The sequence below is a fragment of the Manacus candei genome, unplaced genomic scaffold (genome assembly GCF_025592945.1).
Source record: "Manacus candei isolate 608988 ecotype Guabito, Panama unplaced genomic scaffold, ASM2559294v1 h1tg000048l, whole genome shotgun sequence".
Lineage (NCBI taxonomy): Eukaryota > Metazoa > Chordata > Aves > Passeriformes > Pipridae > Manacus > Manacus candei.
The window spans coordinates 7,170,254-7,187,914 of record NW_026138096.1 but is presented as its reverse complement, the minus strand read 5'-3'; the positions used below and the strand labels follow the sequence as shown (position 1 = coordinate 7,187,914).

Below are 17,661 nucleotides of genomic sequence, written 5' to 3'. Positions count from 1 at the left end.
ACTGGTATATATAATATTCAACCACCTCCTCTAGAAACAAATCTGAAAATCAAATGCTCTCTTCCTTCCATTTCTTAATTGGTGGTATTGAGTATACCTCTCTCACTGTTATTTAGCTAGGTCCAGCTGGGGAACCAAAATATTTTCAAAGTAGGTCCCATCAGAAAAACAACTCCTAAACTACTTAGCTCCTACCCAAAGTTAGAGAGCAAAGAATGAAACTGAGGATAAAAACCCATTTAAACTGTAGAAGGGCATGAGTCACTCATGATGTATTGTAAATCAGTTATTACTGATCTATTTTAAGACCAGATGCTTTGCCTGCAGCTCCCACTTTATCACCAGAGCAATACAAGTTGGTCTTTTTCATTAGGATGAAAAAGCCAGATTCCTGTTTTCAGACAATTAACAAAAGTTAGCAAAGACCTTTTAGCATTGGAGAGATACAGCGGTCAAAAGTAATCCTAATGGTTAAATTTTACAAAAGTTTCGAGAAATAGCAAGAAATATTAAGGCAGGGAACTCTGAGAAAAATTCTATTCAAATCCGATTACATATATCAGATTTGAAATAATCCAATTACATTTTATTTTAGGACAAGATATTCCAATTTATTTTACTTGCCACCAAACTTCAATATGGGGAAATGCAATTTTTCTCTTGCTTTTCTTCTAAAAAGCTATACAGAATAGGATGAAAAGCTATATTGAAAAGCTTTGCTCCTTAAATTTTATTTTACTTTAATGGATTATTTTTAAATGCAATCTTATTTGACAGCAGTTACAAGACAGACTAAATTCCCCTTTCATAATCACCTCCATACATACTCAAAATTCCTGATATATCAATGAACATTTTATGCAAATGAAGTAAAGCAAGAGGACCCTTACCCAGTAAGCAACTGTTCCATGTTTTTGTTCTGTTTCTCTAATCATTACACCTGTTAAAAAGTACTAAGATGCTGCCTAAATCATCTCAGGAGATAATTATTACAAGCATCATGAAACGTTATACCTTAATGCATTTAAATCAAATATTGCAACTAAAGGCAACAGGACATAATGAAGATAATTCAACTTTTTACAATAATACTAATTTTTCAGTATATCATTTGCTTACCACCTAAATGACATTTAATATTCTTCCTCATTTCTTCAACATTCCTATAATCTCTGGATGTCTCTGCTCCAGAGCACCCAAGATCTACCAACACATCTCCACACCTGCTGAACTTTGAGTCAGGTTTTTTTTTTAAATAAAGCTATTTTTAGCATTAGCAGCACTAGTAAGTTAAACCACAGGTAATTAGAATTTTAATGTATGCTTCCCAATGGAGACAAATCCCAACAGCTCCATCTCCAGTACCAGCTGTTTGTAAAAAGAGTTATCTGGTTTCACATGGGCAGCTGGTCATTCTGTCAAAAAGCTAAGAGAAAAAGCCAATTAAAGAGATGGCCATCTTTTCCTGCACAGTCTAGTGGGGATACTGGAAGATTAAGGAAAGAACAGTTGATGGAACTTCGCTATACAGTGCACGAATGCTGAAAGATTTCTATCCTGTGAATTGCTTTTGCTGTTTTAAAATGTGCAATTTCCCAGGTTCTCTGCTGTTCTACAAGGTTTATTTTATCCTCCTACAGAAAAAAAACCCAAATCAACAATTCTCCATCTCTTTCCTTCCCTCTTCCATTCTTCTTATGGCACCCAGAGCAGAGCAACTTCAATAAGAAATCTGGAATATTTGCTCCCATAATAATTTCAAATTTCAGCTGCTTTGAAACTGGAAGGATGCCAGCCAGTTTAGACAGACTATCCAAGACATTGTAAGCAAATTAGTCTTTTCTTTAGAAGAGCTTTAAGAAACATTCAATTTATTTAATTACAGCATTCTGCTTTGTAAGCTAATAACGAATGGGTTTGGATATGTGGTAGCACTGAAATTTTGCTCTAATTTAAGCAACAGAAATCAATTACTTGGAATTGAAGTAGTAAATCTTTCACTTGATCCATCTTTCTACATAAAAGCCTCCGGATTTTAATGTATCCTTTGGTGGCTTTATGTGTTATCTTCTGGTTTATTTGCACACCGGGATGTGCACAGTTTCGGATCAGATGCTCTGTCGAGGCTTTACAGAAGCACAACAGGCAGCTGCTGCAGAGATTCTGCTTTGGGATTTACTCCAACCTCCCCATTTCCTGGAAAACGCAGCTCAGTGTTTCACATAACAGAGAGCACTTATATTTCACTTAGATAGGAAAGATAATGAGTGGTAGTGAGACAATGTATGTAGTTAGCCACAGCAGAGGACAAAAAGTTGGTTTATTTTTGGCCTGGCAGTAATTGGCCATATACTCAATTATCAGAGTATAAAGGTAACATCAATTGCTGTATTAGCTTCCAGAATAGGTACTAAAAAAATGCCAATAAATTCATCTTACTTATACTATAAAACATACATTTAGATCAACAAAAGGCAGACTTATCTACCCTTCTGTACATGTCCTTGATAACATTTATGCTGCTCTTCCACTCCATTAAATTTAATACAACTTTTCTGAGGCCTTTTGCAAGATTTCTTCAAAGGAATATAACTTCCTTTGAGGAAGTACTGTTCAGTACCTCTTTAATATCCATTTTTTGAATTATCAGTAAAATCTAGCCAAGGCAACACAGTCTGTGATAGTATCTCCAGGAGTTTAAAAGATGGCATTTTAGCCTCTTCATTTAAATGTCCTTCACATTTTTTCTTGCAGAACTCCTTCAACATCAGGTTATGACCAAGAGAAGCCACTGATGAACACAAATTAATATCAAACATAAAGAAAGATCTTATTGTAATTAAAGCAATTAGCTAGTATTCAAGTTTTTATGGGCTACTTTCATTAACAGAAGAAACCCATTATAAAGCGTCCTACTCTCTGACGTCACAAACAGGATTTCAAAGGACACACACAAGTCCTGGCTTCAGAACCCAGCAGGGTCTCTCCAGACAGCTATTCCACATGCCAAGTTTCTCCACAGGCAGCAGAGAGTTCTAGGGCTTTCCCTCCAGTCCATCTTTCACAGATTCCAAAGGTGCTTTCAGACTCTTTTTGCCTCATCAGCTAATTGACTTTCCCACTGGCAACACAGCATCACAGAATCATCTAGGTTGGAAAAGACCTTTCAGATCATCAAGTCCAACTGTTAACCCAGCACTGCCAAGTTCACCACTAAACCATGTCCCCAAGTGTCACATCTACAAGCCTTTTAAATCCCTCCAGGGACAGTGAGTCAGCCACTGCATTGGACAGCCTGTTCCAATGCTTCATACCCATTTTCATGAAGGAACTTTTCCTCGTATCAAACCTAAACCTCGCTGGTGCAACTTGAGGCCTTTCCTCTTGTCCTGTCACTTGTTACTTGGCAGAAAAGACAGACCTCCACCACACTTCAGCCTCCTGTCAGGTAGTTCTAGAGAGCATTAAGGTCACCCCTTGAGTCTCCTTTTCTCCAGATTAAGAAAACCCGGTCCCCTCAGCCACTCCTCACAAAATCTGTGTTCAGCCACACTATTTCTGACACAGGCCAGGATGCCATTTGCCTTCTTGGCCACCTGGGCATGCTCTGGGTCATGTTCAGCTGCTGTTGACCAGCACCCCCAGGTCCTTTCCCACTGGGCAGCTTTCCAGCCACTCTGCCCCCAGCCTGTAGCACTGCAGGGGGTTGTTGTGTCCCAAGGGCAGGACCCAGGTACTCGGTCTTGCTGAACCTCACACCACTGGCCTTGACCCATCGATCCAGCCTGTCCAGATCCCTCTGCAGAGCCTTCCTGCCCTCCAGCAGATCAACTCTCCCACTGCACTTGGTGTCATCTGCAAGCTTATCGAGGGTGCAGCTCTGATGCTCCACTTTCTAAAGTAACTTAGGATTGTTCCACGTATGAACTTTGGGAAGTAGCTCCTAGTTTAACCTAGTTCACTACAGAGTAGTACCAAAATTCACCATGAAAAGGTAACTTGGATCTCTAGCAATCTAAATTCTGTACTGCCCCAGACTTGCAGCAACAACTCTCAGCAAATAAAAGAGGAATCCCCATTCACAGAGGGCAGAATGAAGGAGATGTAATCATGAATTACTGCCATCTTTGCCTTGCCTTCCCCTGCTGCAAAGTGAAAACATCCTGCATCCTCAAAACACTGTGCAGAGCTGGCATGGAGCCAGCTTTCTTCCCTATGGTTCTCTGTTCTAAATTAATTCCCTGACCTGCAGTGCACAGCATTTTCATTCCACTCTGTCCACAGTCTTAGATAACAGGCAGTTTCTCAGAATGACCTATTTGATCCATATGAGCAAGTGGAAACACATGAAAAAACTTGTTAACATGGGAAACTACAATTTACAACTACAGTACTAAACACCACTGGGATCCTTTTTTTCAAAGAAAAAATATCTTACAATATTAATTACTCCCTACATAAGATCAAACATGAAACACAGATAGGAAATAAAATTCCTGTTAGTTGATGGAGTTGTATTGATGGCTTGACTTACAGTCAAGCATTTTATATTTTCTAGTCATCATGCCAATTATTCTATAGTGACCAAAAGTTTCTCAACAATGATGAAGAAAAGCTGTTAAACAGATAAGATTTAAAAAGATGCAATTAATTATTTTATTTTCTGATTAGAAATGTTTAATTCTGCACATTTGTCTTCTACCCAACTATAACATTCCATTGGTCACTTGACATTACTGGGTGGGAAAAGGTAAATTTAAAATCTCTATTTTTGGCCCAAGTCTAACAGACTAAAATCAACTCTTCTGATACTTATAGGTTATTTAGTGTACTTAGAACAATTACATTCAAATTAATTTCCTTCATTTACAGTGAAATATGGTGAAAACATATGAAAGGGTTGACAAGTCTGCCTGTCTGTGAAATAAGTGTTACAAGCTTTCACTCAATGGCACACCCAAATAGCAAACAAGTACCTGACACCAACTGTGTGAAGATGTCAGGCAGCACAGAGAAGACATCTGCTGGAGCACTACAACTCACACAAGTAATCATTACTAAGAGTAATGAAATGACAAATGGTGCAATCAGTTATAAACCAACTGAACTGGAGATGAAACTCTAGAGGAAAACCACTCAAATTTACAAGCTCAATTATGATAGATAAAAAGTACAGTAGAAATGTGCATTGTCTCTGATTAAAGCTTAATCTTGACATCATCACTTTAGAAAGGCTTTCCTGAGTTTCACTTTCTTTATTAAACTGGCACTGTCCCCACCTAAATTAAATTAGAAGACATTGCATAAAAAAAGAATAATTTTCTTTGAATAAGGTTTAGCTCACTCTCCTGTCAGTCAACTGCCTAATCCTTCTGGCACAAATTTCTGCCTTTCCTACATCTGCATAAAGTCTCTTAAATATAGAACTTATGAGAATTTTTCTAGAGTCCACCAGTTCTATTTCAGAAAAAGCCTCAGAAACAGATACAATTCAGAAAACGAGCACGCTTCCCTCCTCACCACAGATCAATGAGTAACGTCCAAGTGTTCCCACACAACTGAATGGGTTGGAGAATCTGCTTTTTGTTTTTACCACTTCCCTCTACTCTTAAAAAATATCTTTGTCTGCTAGAGTTTCTAAACTTTGGGAACATGAAAGTGTCTTTCAGTCAACTTCTTCCCTTGTCTCCTTCACTGACCTCTACTAACATAACTAATATCATGTCTCAAGAGATGCAAATTAGGCAGGTAAGAAAGACTTGGCCATTACTTTAGCTAAAAGTACTCCTGGTGCAATCCACACTGTTTAACCTCTATATCAATTAACAAAATAACATCAGGAATAGATTCTGGCTAACTTCTAACCAATCATTAGGCTTCAGAATCCAGCAGGGAGTTTCCTACAGTTTTGGCTAATTTGTCTCCTTTAATGAGATCTATTTCTGCCTAATTCTACAAGAAAATGTTCTTCAGTGGACAGATGCAATCAAACATGAAAACATGGCACCTCTGAACTGCCTCATTGTTCACAGTGATTATGGTACATACTCCCAGTTTGCTCTTGTCAGGAATGTTAATGATACAATTAGTATTTCTCAGATAACTCATTGCCAATCCACTACAGCACTGTCCTCTGAGTTCTTTAACAGCTCTTCACAGATACCTTTTTCATCAAGGGATGCCCATCGATGCTGACTTTCTTTGTAAAAATTGCTTCTCTTCAGCAAGGATACAATTCAGATAAAGCACTGAATGAAAGGGCATATTATTTTCCCCTAGGGATTCTTTATTCTCATACCACTTAAACTTATCAGATAATAGGAGACACCTTCAGATAAGTTTCTTTTACACCTGAAACAGAAAGCCACTTTTCATCACAGACAGGCGTCAGGTCAATCCGCGCTGTCAGCATTTGGCAGCAAGGCCAATTTGAGAACTCGGCCCCTTATCTCACTTTCTTTGCAGCTTCTGTCCCACCTCTGGGCTGTCACAGGCTGTGCCACCAGCACTCTGAGCTTACTTTGTACCAGGGGCACGTGGGAATGGTTTCAGTGCAGTGATCCACAGCAACCCAGGTCATTTCACTGCTCAAGTTCACAGAATGGCTCTGCAAAGCCGTGCAGCAGTACAGCAAAGACGTGCAGCAGTACAGCTGAAGAAGGGTTTCCCAGAGGTATAAAGCTGACCAGCTTAAACTGGCCATGGATAAGGATCTATAAATCCACTGATCTCTCAGAGCTGTGCTTTGAGGGATGCCATGCTTAAGTGTGGGAATAGGAACAAGAATAATGTAAATTTGGAATGAAAAACTTTTAGACTGATACTGCCAAAAGACCATGGAATAATGCCTAAGGAACTATGCGTGATAACACAGAAATACACATTTGAACAGGTTGGGATTTCTTCATAAAATCAAAATTTATTTATCTTGTTTGCCCATACTCAACTAGATATCCAAGCAATAAAGTTAAGAGATTTACTGAAACTAAAACATTTATAACATTGCTACCGACTGCCCAAGGACTTGCTTGAATCAAAGACTGGGCAATCCACATTGCACAGCTGCTGAGGCTATCACAGGACTGTAACCAGAATCACTCAAATTTACATGAATATTTTTTTCTGAAAACACTCTATGCATTTCCATTAATAGTTATAAAACCCAGTACTGGTAGATTTAAAAGCCTTTATCTACTAGGAGAGAAAGAACATACTTAGCATTAAATACAAATGAAAAACCTGATTTCACTGATTACAGAATTAATTGAGTTATGCTGAAATTGTGCAGCTATAAACAAAAGGCAAAGAAAGGCCAACGTGAAATTATATCACCAATTACATCCAACAAGAGTTCAGCTCAAAACTGCAGAGCCAAAATCTTTGGAGACTTTTATTCTACAATTCTTCAAGCCTCTAATAATTTCTACTGTCTCTGTATTCTAAATGAATGATTTAAGGTTCTCCTAAAAATTTACATCAAGAAAATGCTGCTTTTCTTGTTGAGGAATCCCCTCATTATTTCCTTTTCTCAATTATAAAATATGTTTTACTTCTGGTCTCTTATTTGCATAGCAGAATAAGCCAGACAACTACAAATACATTATTAATTAGATCTACTGAGAAAAGTCTTCACATTTCAGCTACAGGGTTAATTTATTTTACTTAAATTTGCAAAATCCCTATGGAGGACAATAATGCAAATAATAAACAAGGTTGCCACTGAGGTCAGAGGTTGTACCAATGTGTGAAAATTGCAAATACTTTTAAATCCCAGTTATCACATCAATCAAAAGCAGACATGACTCTGCAAGCCTGCTAGAACTCATCCTTATTTATGTCTGCATCATACCTAAAAAAAAAACCCAAACAAAAAACCCACCCCCAAAAAAAGACCTTCTCACAGTATCAGAGCAATTCTAAAGCAAAAATTACAAGAGCTTACATCAAGAAGGCCGCTCAGCTCAGTGCCTCAGTTGCACAAATCAATTCAACAAGCTCTGCAGCCTGGAGATGATCATCACTTAACACTTCTACATGAACTATTACACTGTTTTATTATGAGCACTATATAAGTGGAAGAGCAACAACTTTAACAGTAGTTACAAATACTCCAGGGCAATTGAGAAATCAAGGAATACAAGTAACTGTTGCTTGGTATTCGTGTAAGTAATCTTCAGGCACAGAAACCTTGAGAACTCCAGTGAACTGAAAATGTGTTCTCAGGGCAAGCATTTATATTGTATGCATTGTATGGCAGTATCAGGAGCACTACATCTTTTTAATTAAATTTGGAAATACAGAACAAAGAGCAGTATCAGCATGTAAGAAAGCAGTTGGCTTAATTTGCTTCGCAGCGCGAAGAACTGCGTACTTGGGGTTATACTGCTGCTGTCCAAAGGGTTGAAAGAACAGCACTAATGGAAATCCAGCAGAAGAAGCAAAAAGGTAAGCTTTCTTAACCAACAGCACATTTTCTGCGTAATTCATTTCACACAAGTACATATTTTCCAAAGCCTTTAAAATGGGAACTTTTCATGTGTGCAAGTAGTGCAAAAGCACGCAGTAGCAAAGCCTGCCATCTGAAGCCTGCTCTCCAACATCAGTTGTCCTTATCACAAGCTGTTTTCATATCAATCATTTCAAACTTCTTTGAAGCAAAACCAGCTTGCTAATACATGTATACTCTCAAAAAGGAATATTTTTTTTATTTACTGTCTTAAAGTCTGCATTATTTTTCACCAAGAACACTGTGCAGCAACGACCTAACACAAATTCTTTTCCAAAGTGTAAGATGGAGGCAGAAGACAGTCAGTGCATCTCAACACCAGAAAAGGAACTTGGAGTTATGACTGAAGTATCTAAGCTTCTCCTTCTCTCTGTCTAATTATAAAGCTGCAATGACTGAACAAGCTACCCTAAAGGGTAACAATTTACTTTCTTCCCATTACCTTGAACTCCAGCCATTCAACTAGTAGTTTACTGATAAATTATACACTAACAGTAGGGCAGTCTGAAATGATTCTATTCTCTCAAACTCCTAAATATTTTGTAATCCCTCTTTGTAATATGTAGAACTCCTAGCTGTGTCCAATGTTTAATATATGTAGATAAACATTGAAAGGTCTTCATCTAAAGGTGCAGCATGAGGAACCATCAAGAGGAGCTTGAAGCCTTGGCCCAGTCCTAGAGATATATCAACACTGGCATAAGCAAAATGTGGTGGAACAATTCCCATGACTGGTGTGCCATGATGGATGGTTACAGGCTCTCCAGGAGGGACAGGCAGGGCAGGTGAGGCAGGGCTGGTGTTGTATGTGATGGAGGGGTTGGAATGAACGTAGCTTGCAGTTGGCAATGGCACGGTTGAGAGCCTCTGGGTAAGGATTAAGGGACAAACAAATGATGAGGATGTTGTCCTGGGAGGATGAGAGGGGAGACCTCATTGTGGTCTACAGCTTCATCATGAGCGGAAGTGGAGGGGCAGGCACTGATCTCTTCTCTGTGGTTACCAGGGACAGAACCAGAGAGAACAACATGAAGCTGTGTCAGGAGAGGTTTAGGCCAGATATTAGGAAAAGGTTCTTCATCTAGAGGATGGCTGGACACTGGAAAAGCTCCCCAGGGAAGTGGTCACAGCAACAAGCCTGTCAGAATTCAAGAAGTGTATGGACAATGCTCTCAGGTACATGGTGAAACTCTTAGGGGTGTACTGTGGAGGGCCAGGAGTCGGTCTTTCTTCTATGATCCTTGTGGGTCCCCTCCAACTCAGGATATTCCATTCTATGGTCCTATGATTTTGTTTATTGAAAACTTCCTTATGATGACCTGACACATGAGAAAACAATGTTGCACAGTACTCCACAAAATATTCTTCATAATAATCCATTATTATGAATTTAATTATTTCACATTAAAAAACAGCCTTCAACTTTCAAGTAGGGTAAGGTCACAATGAAAATTAAATTCCACTGCCAAGAACTGTCTTAAAAAAATTAATAACTTGCCTTCTTGTCTTCCTTATCATACTTCTCCAGCATTAAAGAAAAACTAAAAGGGAATTTCTTATATGATTAAGTGAAAAAGCTTCTAACAGAAGAAAACAGACTTAATCCCCAAGTACAGAAACATCACCAAAAAAATAATTTGCACGTATTGTTAATCTTGCTAACATGGTGCTACCATGTGCATATGGAGGAAAGAAGGCAAACTGCAGCATATTTAAGTTGTGAGACTACATAAACAATTCAGTGGCTGATACTAGAATTTATCCTTTGCAACAGTAAAAAAAAATTAATTGAAATCTAGCAAATCACAGTAGGGCAGAGCTGACAGCAATCCTCTGATGGCACTGCTGAAGAATGTGGAAGAACTATAAAGCTCCTGATAGTCAAACACATCACATTACGTTTATTCCTACAGAACTGGATCTGGTATAGTCTCATACTCCACAAATGCTGAGAAAAGTCAGGCTTAAAATGACCTGGGCTCCGTTGTCCTGATTTAGCCTTCAAATGCTCTGGGAATTACACCAGTGTGCCTCAGGTCCACCATGTCAATATTGAATCAAGGTACCAACATGTCAATTATTCTTAAAGTAAAAAGTATGATCTAGGGCAGGTAATCATGCATTAAGAAATGAAACATCTTATTTTTTAAAATGAAATTCTAGAAGACTTTAATACCACAGAAATTAAGAGCCTTCTATATCTGGGTTCTCTCTCACAAAGAATAAAATGCTGTATTTGTTAATTTGAATAAAACTTGTGACCAAAAAAAATTACTGTTCTAATTGAAGCACAGATAAAATATTAATTTTGCTCTCCTGTTCTCACCTCATGTTTTATACGGATGATTACCTCATTTTCCACCAGAACCAGTGGTTTTCCATATAAGTTTGCATGCAATGAATGTGGTCATCCTGAGCAAACAGTACAGTTTAATCTTGCATCACATTCCTTTTAGTAACAACCTATGGCTTCCCCAGCATGCACCATTTAACATAATATAATCACATTCTTTTTTTCACTGATAAAAAATTAATTGTGTTTTGTATACAAAGATAAGTTCCCTTTTCATTATTTAGCAACTTGTCAATCTAGCTTCAGTTTCACCCTTGTGCATTATTGATTACCACCTGTGTTGTCATTTCATGCTACATCAATTTTTATTTATTTTTAAATACATATAATAAAAAAATTCAAATGTCACACACTGAAGAGCCTTTCCATTTCCCACTACAGAGAAATCCACACATGCTCTATGACAGAATTCACTGCAGCTCAGTCATGGTTGTCCTCCACTGCTGGCATTTTGCAAACCCTACAACAATTTCAGTGTTGTATGTAGTGGTGTTGTGTTAAAGGTCTTGTTTCTTTGGGATTAGGTTTCTGTGGGGGTTTTTGTTGTTGTTGCGTTTGGTTTTTTTAATTAAAAAAAAATAATACATCATATACATGGTGCAAGCTGAGATGAAAGACAACTGGACTGCTTTCCCAGTATCAGGCTGAAATTGGTAACCACCTCCTAAAGTGACCCATTATCAAACATGATCACTGCTTCAATGAGACACCAAACAGTATCAGATGAAGAGCTTTTCCCCTTTCTAGACTTGTCTTACCCATCCATCTCCATCTTCCAAAAGCAAGTAACATTTCTAAGCTTTTAAGATACACAAAAAGTGTATTTCAAAGATGAAGGGTATATATTTTCTTTTTACATTAAAACTTTGATTTTGATTGAACAAGGCCAAGTGCAAGGTCCTGCCCTGTGTTGGGGAAATCCTCAATAACAATATGGACTGGGCAATGAGTGGATTGAGACCAGTCCTGCAATACAGGACCCAGAGGTATTGGTGGATGAAAAACTGAAGGGCAAAGCTTTGTTTCCATTGACATTCTTACCTCAACTTATTTCATACTGATGCTTTCAGTGGTCAAATTGAGCTTGGAGAAATTTGGAGAAAAGTCTGGTTGAAACAGCATTTTTTATAATATTCACCGTGTATTTTACATTTTATATTGCTACAGAAATTGAGACAGACAAGGGACAACACAGCACAGATATGTGTAGCTTTCTCTAAGGGCTCTGACTCCTCAGCAACATTTGCTATGACAGAGAATGAGCTTCAGAATTATAGGTGTCTGCTTTCCACCACTATATGGAGGAGTGACCTATACAAGAAGCTATATGCTACATTTTAAAGCCTAATATTAAAGCAAACTAGGCTGCCAATTGCAGTAGTTCAAGAGGTGCTTTCCAAGCAGGCAAGTAACAGGAAAGGAGTGAAGTCAGTATAATATGTTACAAGTCAATGCAGTGTCCATCACTCCTACCAGTGAGCCAGAAACACTCATGTTTCACAAATATTATGAATTCCTCATTTTACTATTCTGTGGTACAGTGCAACAGGCAGCACAGCCAGGAAAGTCTATGGTTTGCTTCAGGTCAGTGCCCTGATGGGGCAAATTCCTTCCCTGTGCACTTCAGCAGATCAAGTTACACATTGCTGAGATACAATCTGCAGGAATAATGTTGATAGAACCTTGCTGGGAACTGACTCATATGCTATTCTGAGACCTCACTACTGTACACAAAGAAGTAATTCCCAGCGTACTGAAGCAGCAAGCAAGTACTGTGATCCTGAAAACATTTTCACAATGCAAAGTACTTATGCTCAGGTTCATTACCTGTAAAGTCCTAACAAATCTCTGAGTTAGAAACACAGGGTTTTGGTTTTTTCTCTTTACTCTTAAACAAAACCAATCAAGTTCTGCAACACATAACAATAAACCTAACCCCATTTAGATAGCTGAGAAATTGTTTTAAACTAGTTTATCAGTTCAACTAACAAAATATTTATCAATGTGAAAACAGCAATGGTCAAAGCAAATTACTTTAGGCAATGATCACAAATGCATAAGTGAATTATTCAAAAGGGTACATGAAGCACCATCACTTTTTATGGAATTCAATACCATAGGATGTTGCAAGTAGCACAGAAAGGACACCTTATTATACCACTAATACAAAAATACTGCAATGATTTGTGTTGTAGGGAAAAAACCCCGTCAGATGAACCAGCACTGCATATTACTCGAGATGCACTAATGCAGAGATATTTTGCTTAAGGAAAACATGAAGTACTTTCCTTCTATTATCATCAATCAAGTTCAATAAACCAGTATGACATTCTACCTACCTTTTGTTCTTTTAAGACAACTTACACAGCTGTTCATCATGCATCTTTGCACACTTTAGTTATTAATTTTAAATGAAACCATAGAGAAAGAAGTGTTTTATTCTGTTGAATAGGTATTAACTATACAACAAATGCAAGATACTGTATTGATAGATATGTTATGCTCTTACAATATTTTACCACTGACATACAAAAATCAAAGCAAAACCAGGGATGTAAATTTTATAATAGGCTACTGTAACTGGAAAACAGTGTTACATGACATTATTGTGAAAATGGAAAGTAAAGCTTTGAAAACCATTACCCTGATTCTTATTCACACATACATGCTACACAGCATCCTGCTGTACAGTCAACCCACAGCATTTGAAAGCCAAGTAGCAAGATCTTCAGAAATTCTGAAATATTAATTTAACTGTTAACAGTGTGATTCTTATCAGCAAATAGTGCTAAGACAAAACAGTGTAAGACAGCTTTCAGAATTGCAAGTTTCTTTACTAAGGAAGTATCAACAGTCTTCAAGACTGAAGTTCTCTGCACATCCCATGGGAATACCACAATGCACCATACCTTCAATTTGCCTTGACTAATACTGCCAGTTTTGATAAGATAGAAAACATTAAATATGTCCACTGTAAAGCACTGCATTCTTTAGGCAGAGACCTGCTTGTTTGTCTGAGTCTGTTCACACACTATAATAAACTTGGAGATCTTAACTATTGTAAGTTGAACATAGAGGTAAAATTATAAAACTTAGCTCTTCAGATACGGTTAAGATTCAGCATAATATCCAACGTCTCTCCAAAAAGAATTCTAGTTTGTAAGACTTGTTGGTCTTTAAAAGAAAAAAAAAAAATCACACTAATTTAAAGACATTTCCTTTCTCTAGTTGATAAGATAAAATTTCATAATAAGAAAATTTAATAATAATAATAATCATCATCTGTTAATCCAGTAGACATTATGAGTAAACCACCTGAAAATAAGCAACCCAGGAACAATGAATTCCAAAACCAGATGCAAAGACAGAGGGACATGGGATTTTAGAAGTCTTTGTCCCTAGAAAACATTAAAATCTGACTGAAATACTATGCCTCTCAAATTCATGGAGGTAAAAATTAGGAACGATCTGGAAAACCTAATAATACATAAAAAACAAGGACGCAACAGGAAGAAAAGTAATACGAAGACTGGGAGTCTGGTTAACTATGTTTTGTGGTCACAAGACACTTTTCAGAGTGTCTCTTCCAGACACTTGAAGAGTCAGAAGTGCACATCTCTAAATAAGAGGTCTCAGAATTGCCTGACTATTGTTGGAGACATCACGGAGTTATTGCACAATGCAGTTGCTCCCCTACTTTCACATGCACAACCTTCCACTACAACCATTCTGACTCCAGGGTTGGCTGTTTGTTCTCTATTGTTCTCAAACTCCACCACACCTTAGGCTAAAACCAATTTGTCCTCCTACCATGTAATATTTGATTAGCAAATACATTCTGAATCCTTATTAAAATACTGTTCCTTCTCTTATTTGGCATTTACAGGACAAATTCTTAAAAGAAAAAACCCCAAACCACTGCTTTTACACAAACTGCTACAAAATAGCATAAATCCTAATTAGCAGTGTTGTTTTGGACGTGACATTTGATGATGATCTGACCTATTCTGCAGAGCTTCAAAAATGACAAATTACAGAAATAGCTACACGACAAAAAAAAAATCTCCGTCTTTTCTTGCAGATCTAGCAACAGATTGCTGTTACTAAAACAATCTGTTTGACAAATGAAAAAGAAATTACCAGACATCAGAAGGTAATAAGAGTCACAAGGTGGTGAGTCACTATAGAGCAAGTCAAGCGAACTGACCAAGACGCTCTCAGAGTCTGCATTTCTCGCAGTCCTACAGGTGAAACATTCAGAGAAGCTACTTTTTGAACAGAACAGCTCCTCAGGTCTATCTATCCTATGAGAAATAAATCAGAAAGCCTGTGCACCTGCACAGAAACAGGGAATCAACTGTCATCAGCAAGGATAAAACAACCAACAAGGAAGGAGACTGTCTTGCATGATGATATTTTTCATCTACCCCTTATTATGAGAAAAGAAAACCTTTCCTGAAAAAGCCAATCTGGAAAGAATTTGACAAGAAAGTTTGTGGAATATCCATTACTGGAGGTTTCTAAGAACAGGTCAGACAAACATTTGGGAAGGGTGATTTCCACAGAGCTGACCCATCACACAGAGGACTCAAGTCACTGACCTTTCAAGGTCACTCTCACCTGTACATTTTTCCCTCCAAGTCACTGCATTTTGACTCTTACTAAACTTATGGCTTCCAGTTTGGTAAACCCTTAAACTCCACATTTTTCTCTAGGGACAGTGCAGTAGGAAACTGTGAAGATATTCACAGTTGACAGAAGTATTAAAATTGTTTCTGACATAACAATACATTGACTGTCAACTCTTTCTCTGTAAGTGCTCTTCAAAAAGCTGCACTTCTAAAATTTAGTTTTCCTACAAGCAAGAACACAGCACCTGACTATTTTCCTTTTTAACAGGCTCAGCTAACTTAATGTGAACATTTCCTACAATGATCAGGGCACTTATCTTGAAACTCATCTTAATATGATTAGTGATGAAATTTTTCCACATAATGAAGTTTGGTACATTTTATTAGTAATAACAGGAAGAAATTCTAGTAAGGGTGAATCAAAATACATTCTTTACACTTGACTGCACAATTTTTAACTTGGTGGAGATGTTAATGAATCTTTATTACTATGGTCTTTCCACTTAAAATTGTCCTGAGGTGACTGCAAGAGTTTACTTTTTGTGCAGAAAACCTCTTATCACCTGAGCATGGTGTACTCTGGACTTGAACCTACTTTGGTTTAAAGGTTTTTCTTGGGGGTGACTGGGAGAGAAAATATCAAAGCATTCATGCAAATACTAATGTACCACAAAAGTAGTTTCTACTTCTAAAAATCGGAATTTTATTACTGAAAATCTTAACGCAGAGTGGCATAGAGTGTGATAGGAGAAGTTATATTTTCTCAACAGTTTTTCAATTTCTGAATACTTTTTCTTAGTAAATGGTCACAGTTTAACCTGACAGGCAGCTGAACACCACACAGTCCTTTATCACTCCCCTCGCCCTAAGAGAATGGGGGAAAGAATTGATAAAAAAAAAGGTAGAATTCATGGGTTGAGATAAAGACAGTTAATAGGACAGAAGAAGAAATGATAATAAACAAAACAAGGGATACACAATGCCATTGCTCACCACTTGCTGACTGATGATGCCCAGACAATTCCTGTGCAGCAGCCCCCAGCCAGCTTTCCCCTAAGTTCACACACTGAGCATGGTGCCATATGGTCTGGGATACCCCTCTGGCCACTTGGGGTCAGCTGTCCTGGCTGTGCCTCCTCACAAATTTTTGTGTCCCCCCCCCAGCCTACACACTGGCAAGGCAGTATGAGAAGCTGAAGAGTCCCTGACCACTGCTTAGCACCAACTAAAACATCAGTGTGTTACCAACACTATTCTCACCCTTAATCCAACACACAGCTACTGGGAAGAAAATTAACTCTGTCCCAGCCAAAACGGGGACATAAATCCAATCACTAAACCATGACATTATTTTGAGAGCTAGACTTGGCTGAATTGGTCTTTGCACTCTCTGGTTCTTCTCCCTTCAAGTCTGGCTCAAAGCATACCCATATTTCAGTAAGTGGTCTCAGGAATCTTTTTTTAGGTATTATACAACAGAAACTTTGAGACAGATTGATACTTCTGTATTACTTTACAGATAAAAACCCTCTTTTGCTTGGTTTCTTGGTAATTTCTCTCACCTTCAATACTATTTATATGAAGCAGAGAACATTCTTTCCAAAATAACAGAAAATCTATCAGCTGTCTTAATGCAGTTCATTTATTAATGGAAAACTATCAGATTCATGAGATATGAAACCTGAGCAGCTACAAATGACATGGCTATCTTTTGCTGCTTGAAATTTTGAAATACTTCTCATGTCCTAGTAAGCCCTGTATACTTATTTTATATAAAGGAAACAAAGTTTTTAATGTGTGTTCTTATTCAAGGAAAGTATCAACACTCTTAAATGAGATGTAATAAGTTTAATTTATGGACGTGTTTTCAAAAATATACCCTTTAAAGTAAGGACAGGCATGTATCTGCCAAAGGTTCCTTTTGGAAGTTCATTTATTAAAAATTAATATGATAGGTAATAGTGTACATTAGATGCACATACAAATGTCAATGAAATCAGGAAGGTGTCATTTTGATTACCTGACAAGAGCGAAACTGGTTGACCAGCAGTGTACATCTCTGTGGGTCTTTTCTTCCATCCAAACTGTCCAGTTCAGCTGCTACTTGATTTAGTTCCTCATCAGCATAGTAGAACTGAGCAAGGAGCTGTGGGTCTGTTCTCTGTATTGGA

General features: G+C 37.7%; 1 protein-coding gene across 8 annotated transcripts in view; it reads right to left on the bottom strand.

The window, feature by feature from the left end:
- Positions 1-17,661, bottom strand: part of ZFYVE28 (zinc finger FYVE-type containing 28) — a 152,425-nt gene that overhangs the window by 64,729 nt on the left and 70,035 nt on the right. For all 8 annotated transcript variants that reach the window (XR_007906473.1, XM_051798551.1, XM_051798552.1 and 5 more), the window contains exon 2: positions 17,511-17,651. Coding sequence is in view for 7 of the 8 variants with exons in the window: in XM_051798551.1 (XP_051654511.1) it covers positions 17,511-17,651 (141 nt within the window). In the remaining variant the exon portion in view is untranslated. The remainder of the gene's footprint in view (positions 1-17,510; positions 17,652-17,661) is intronic.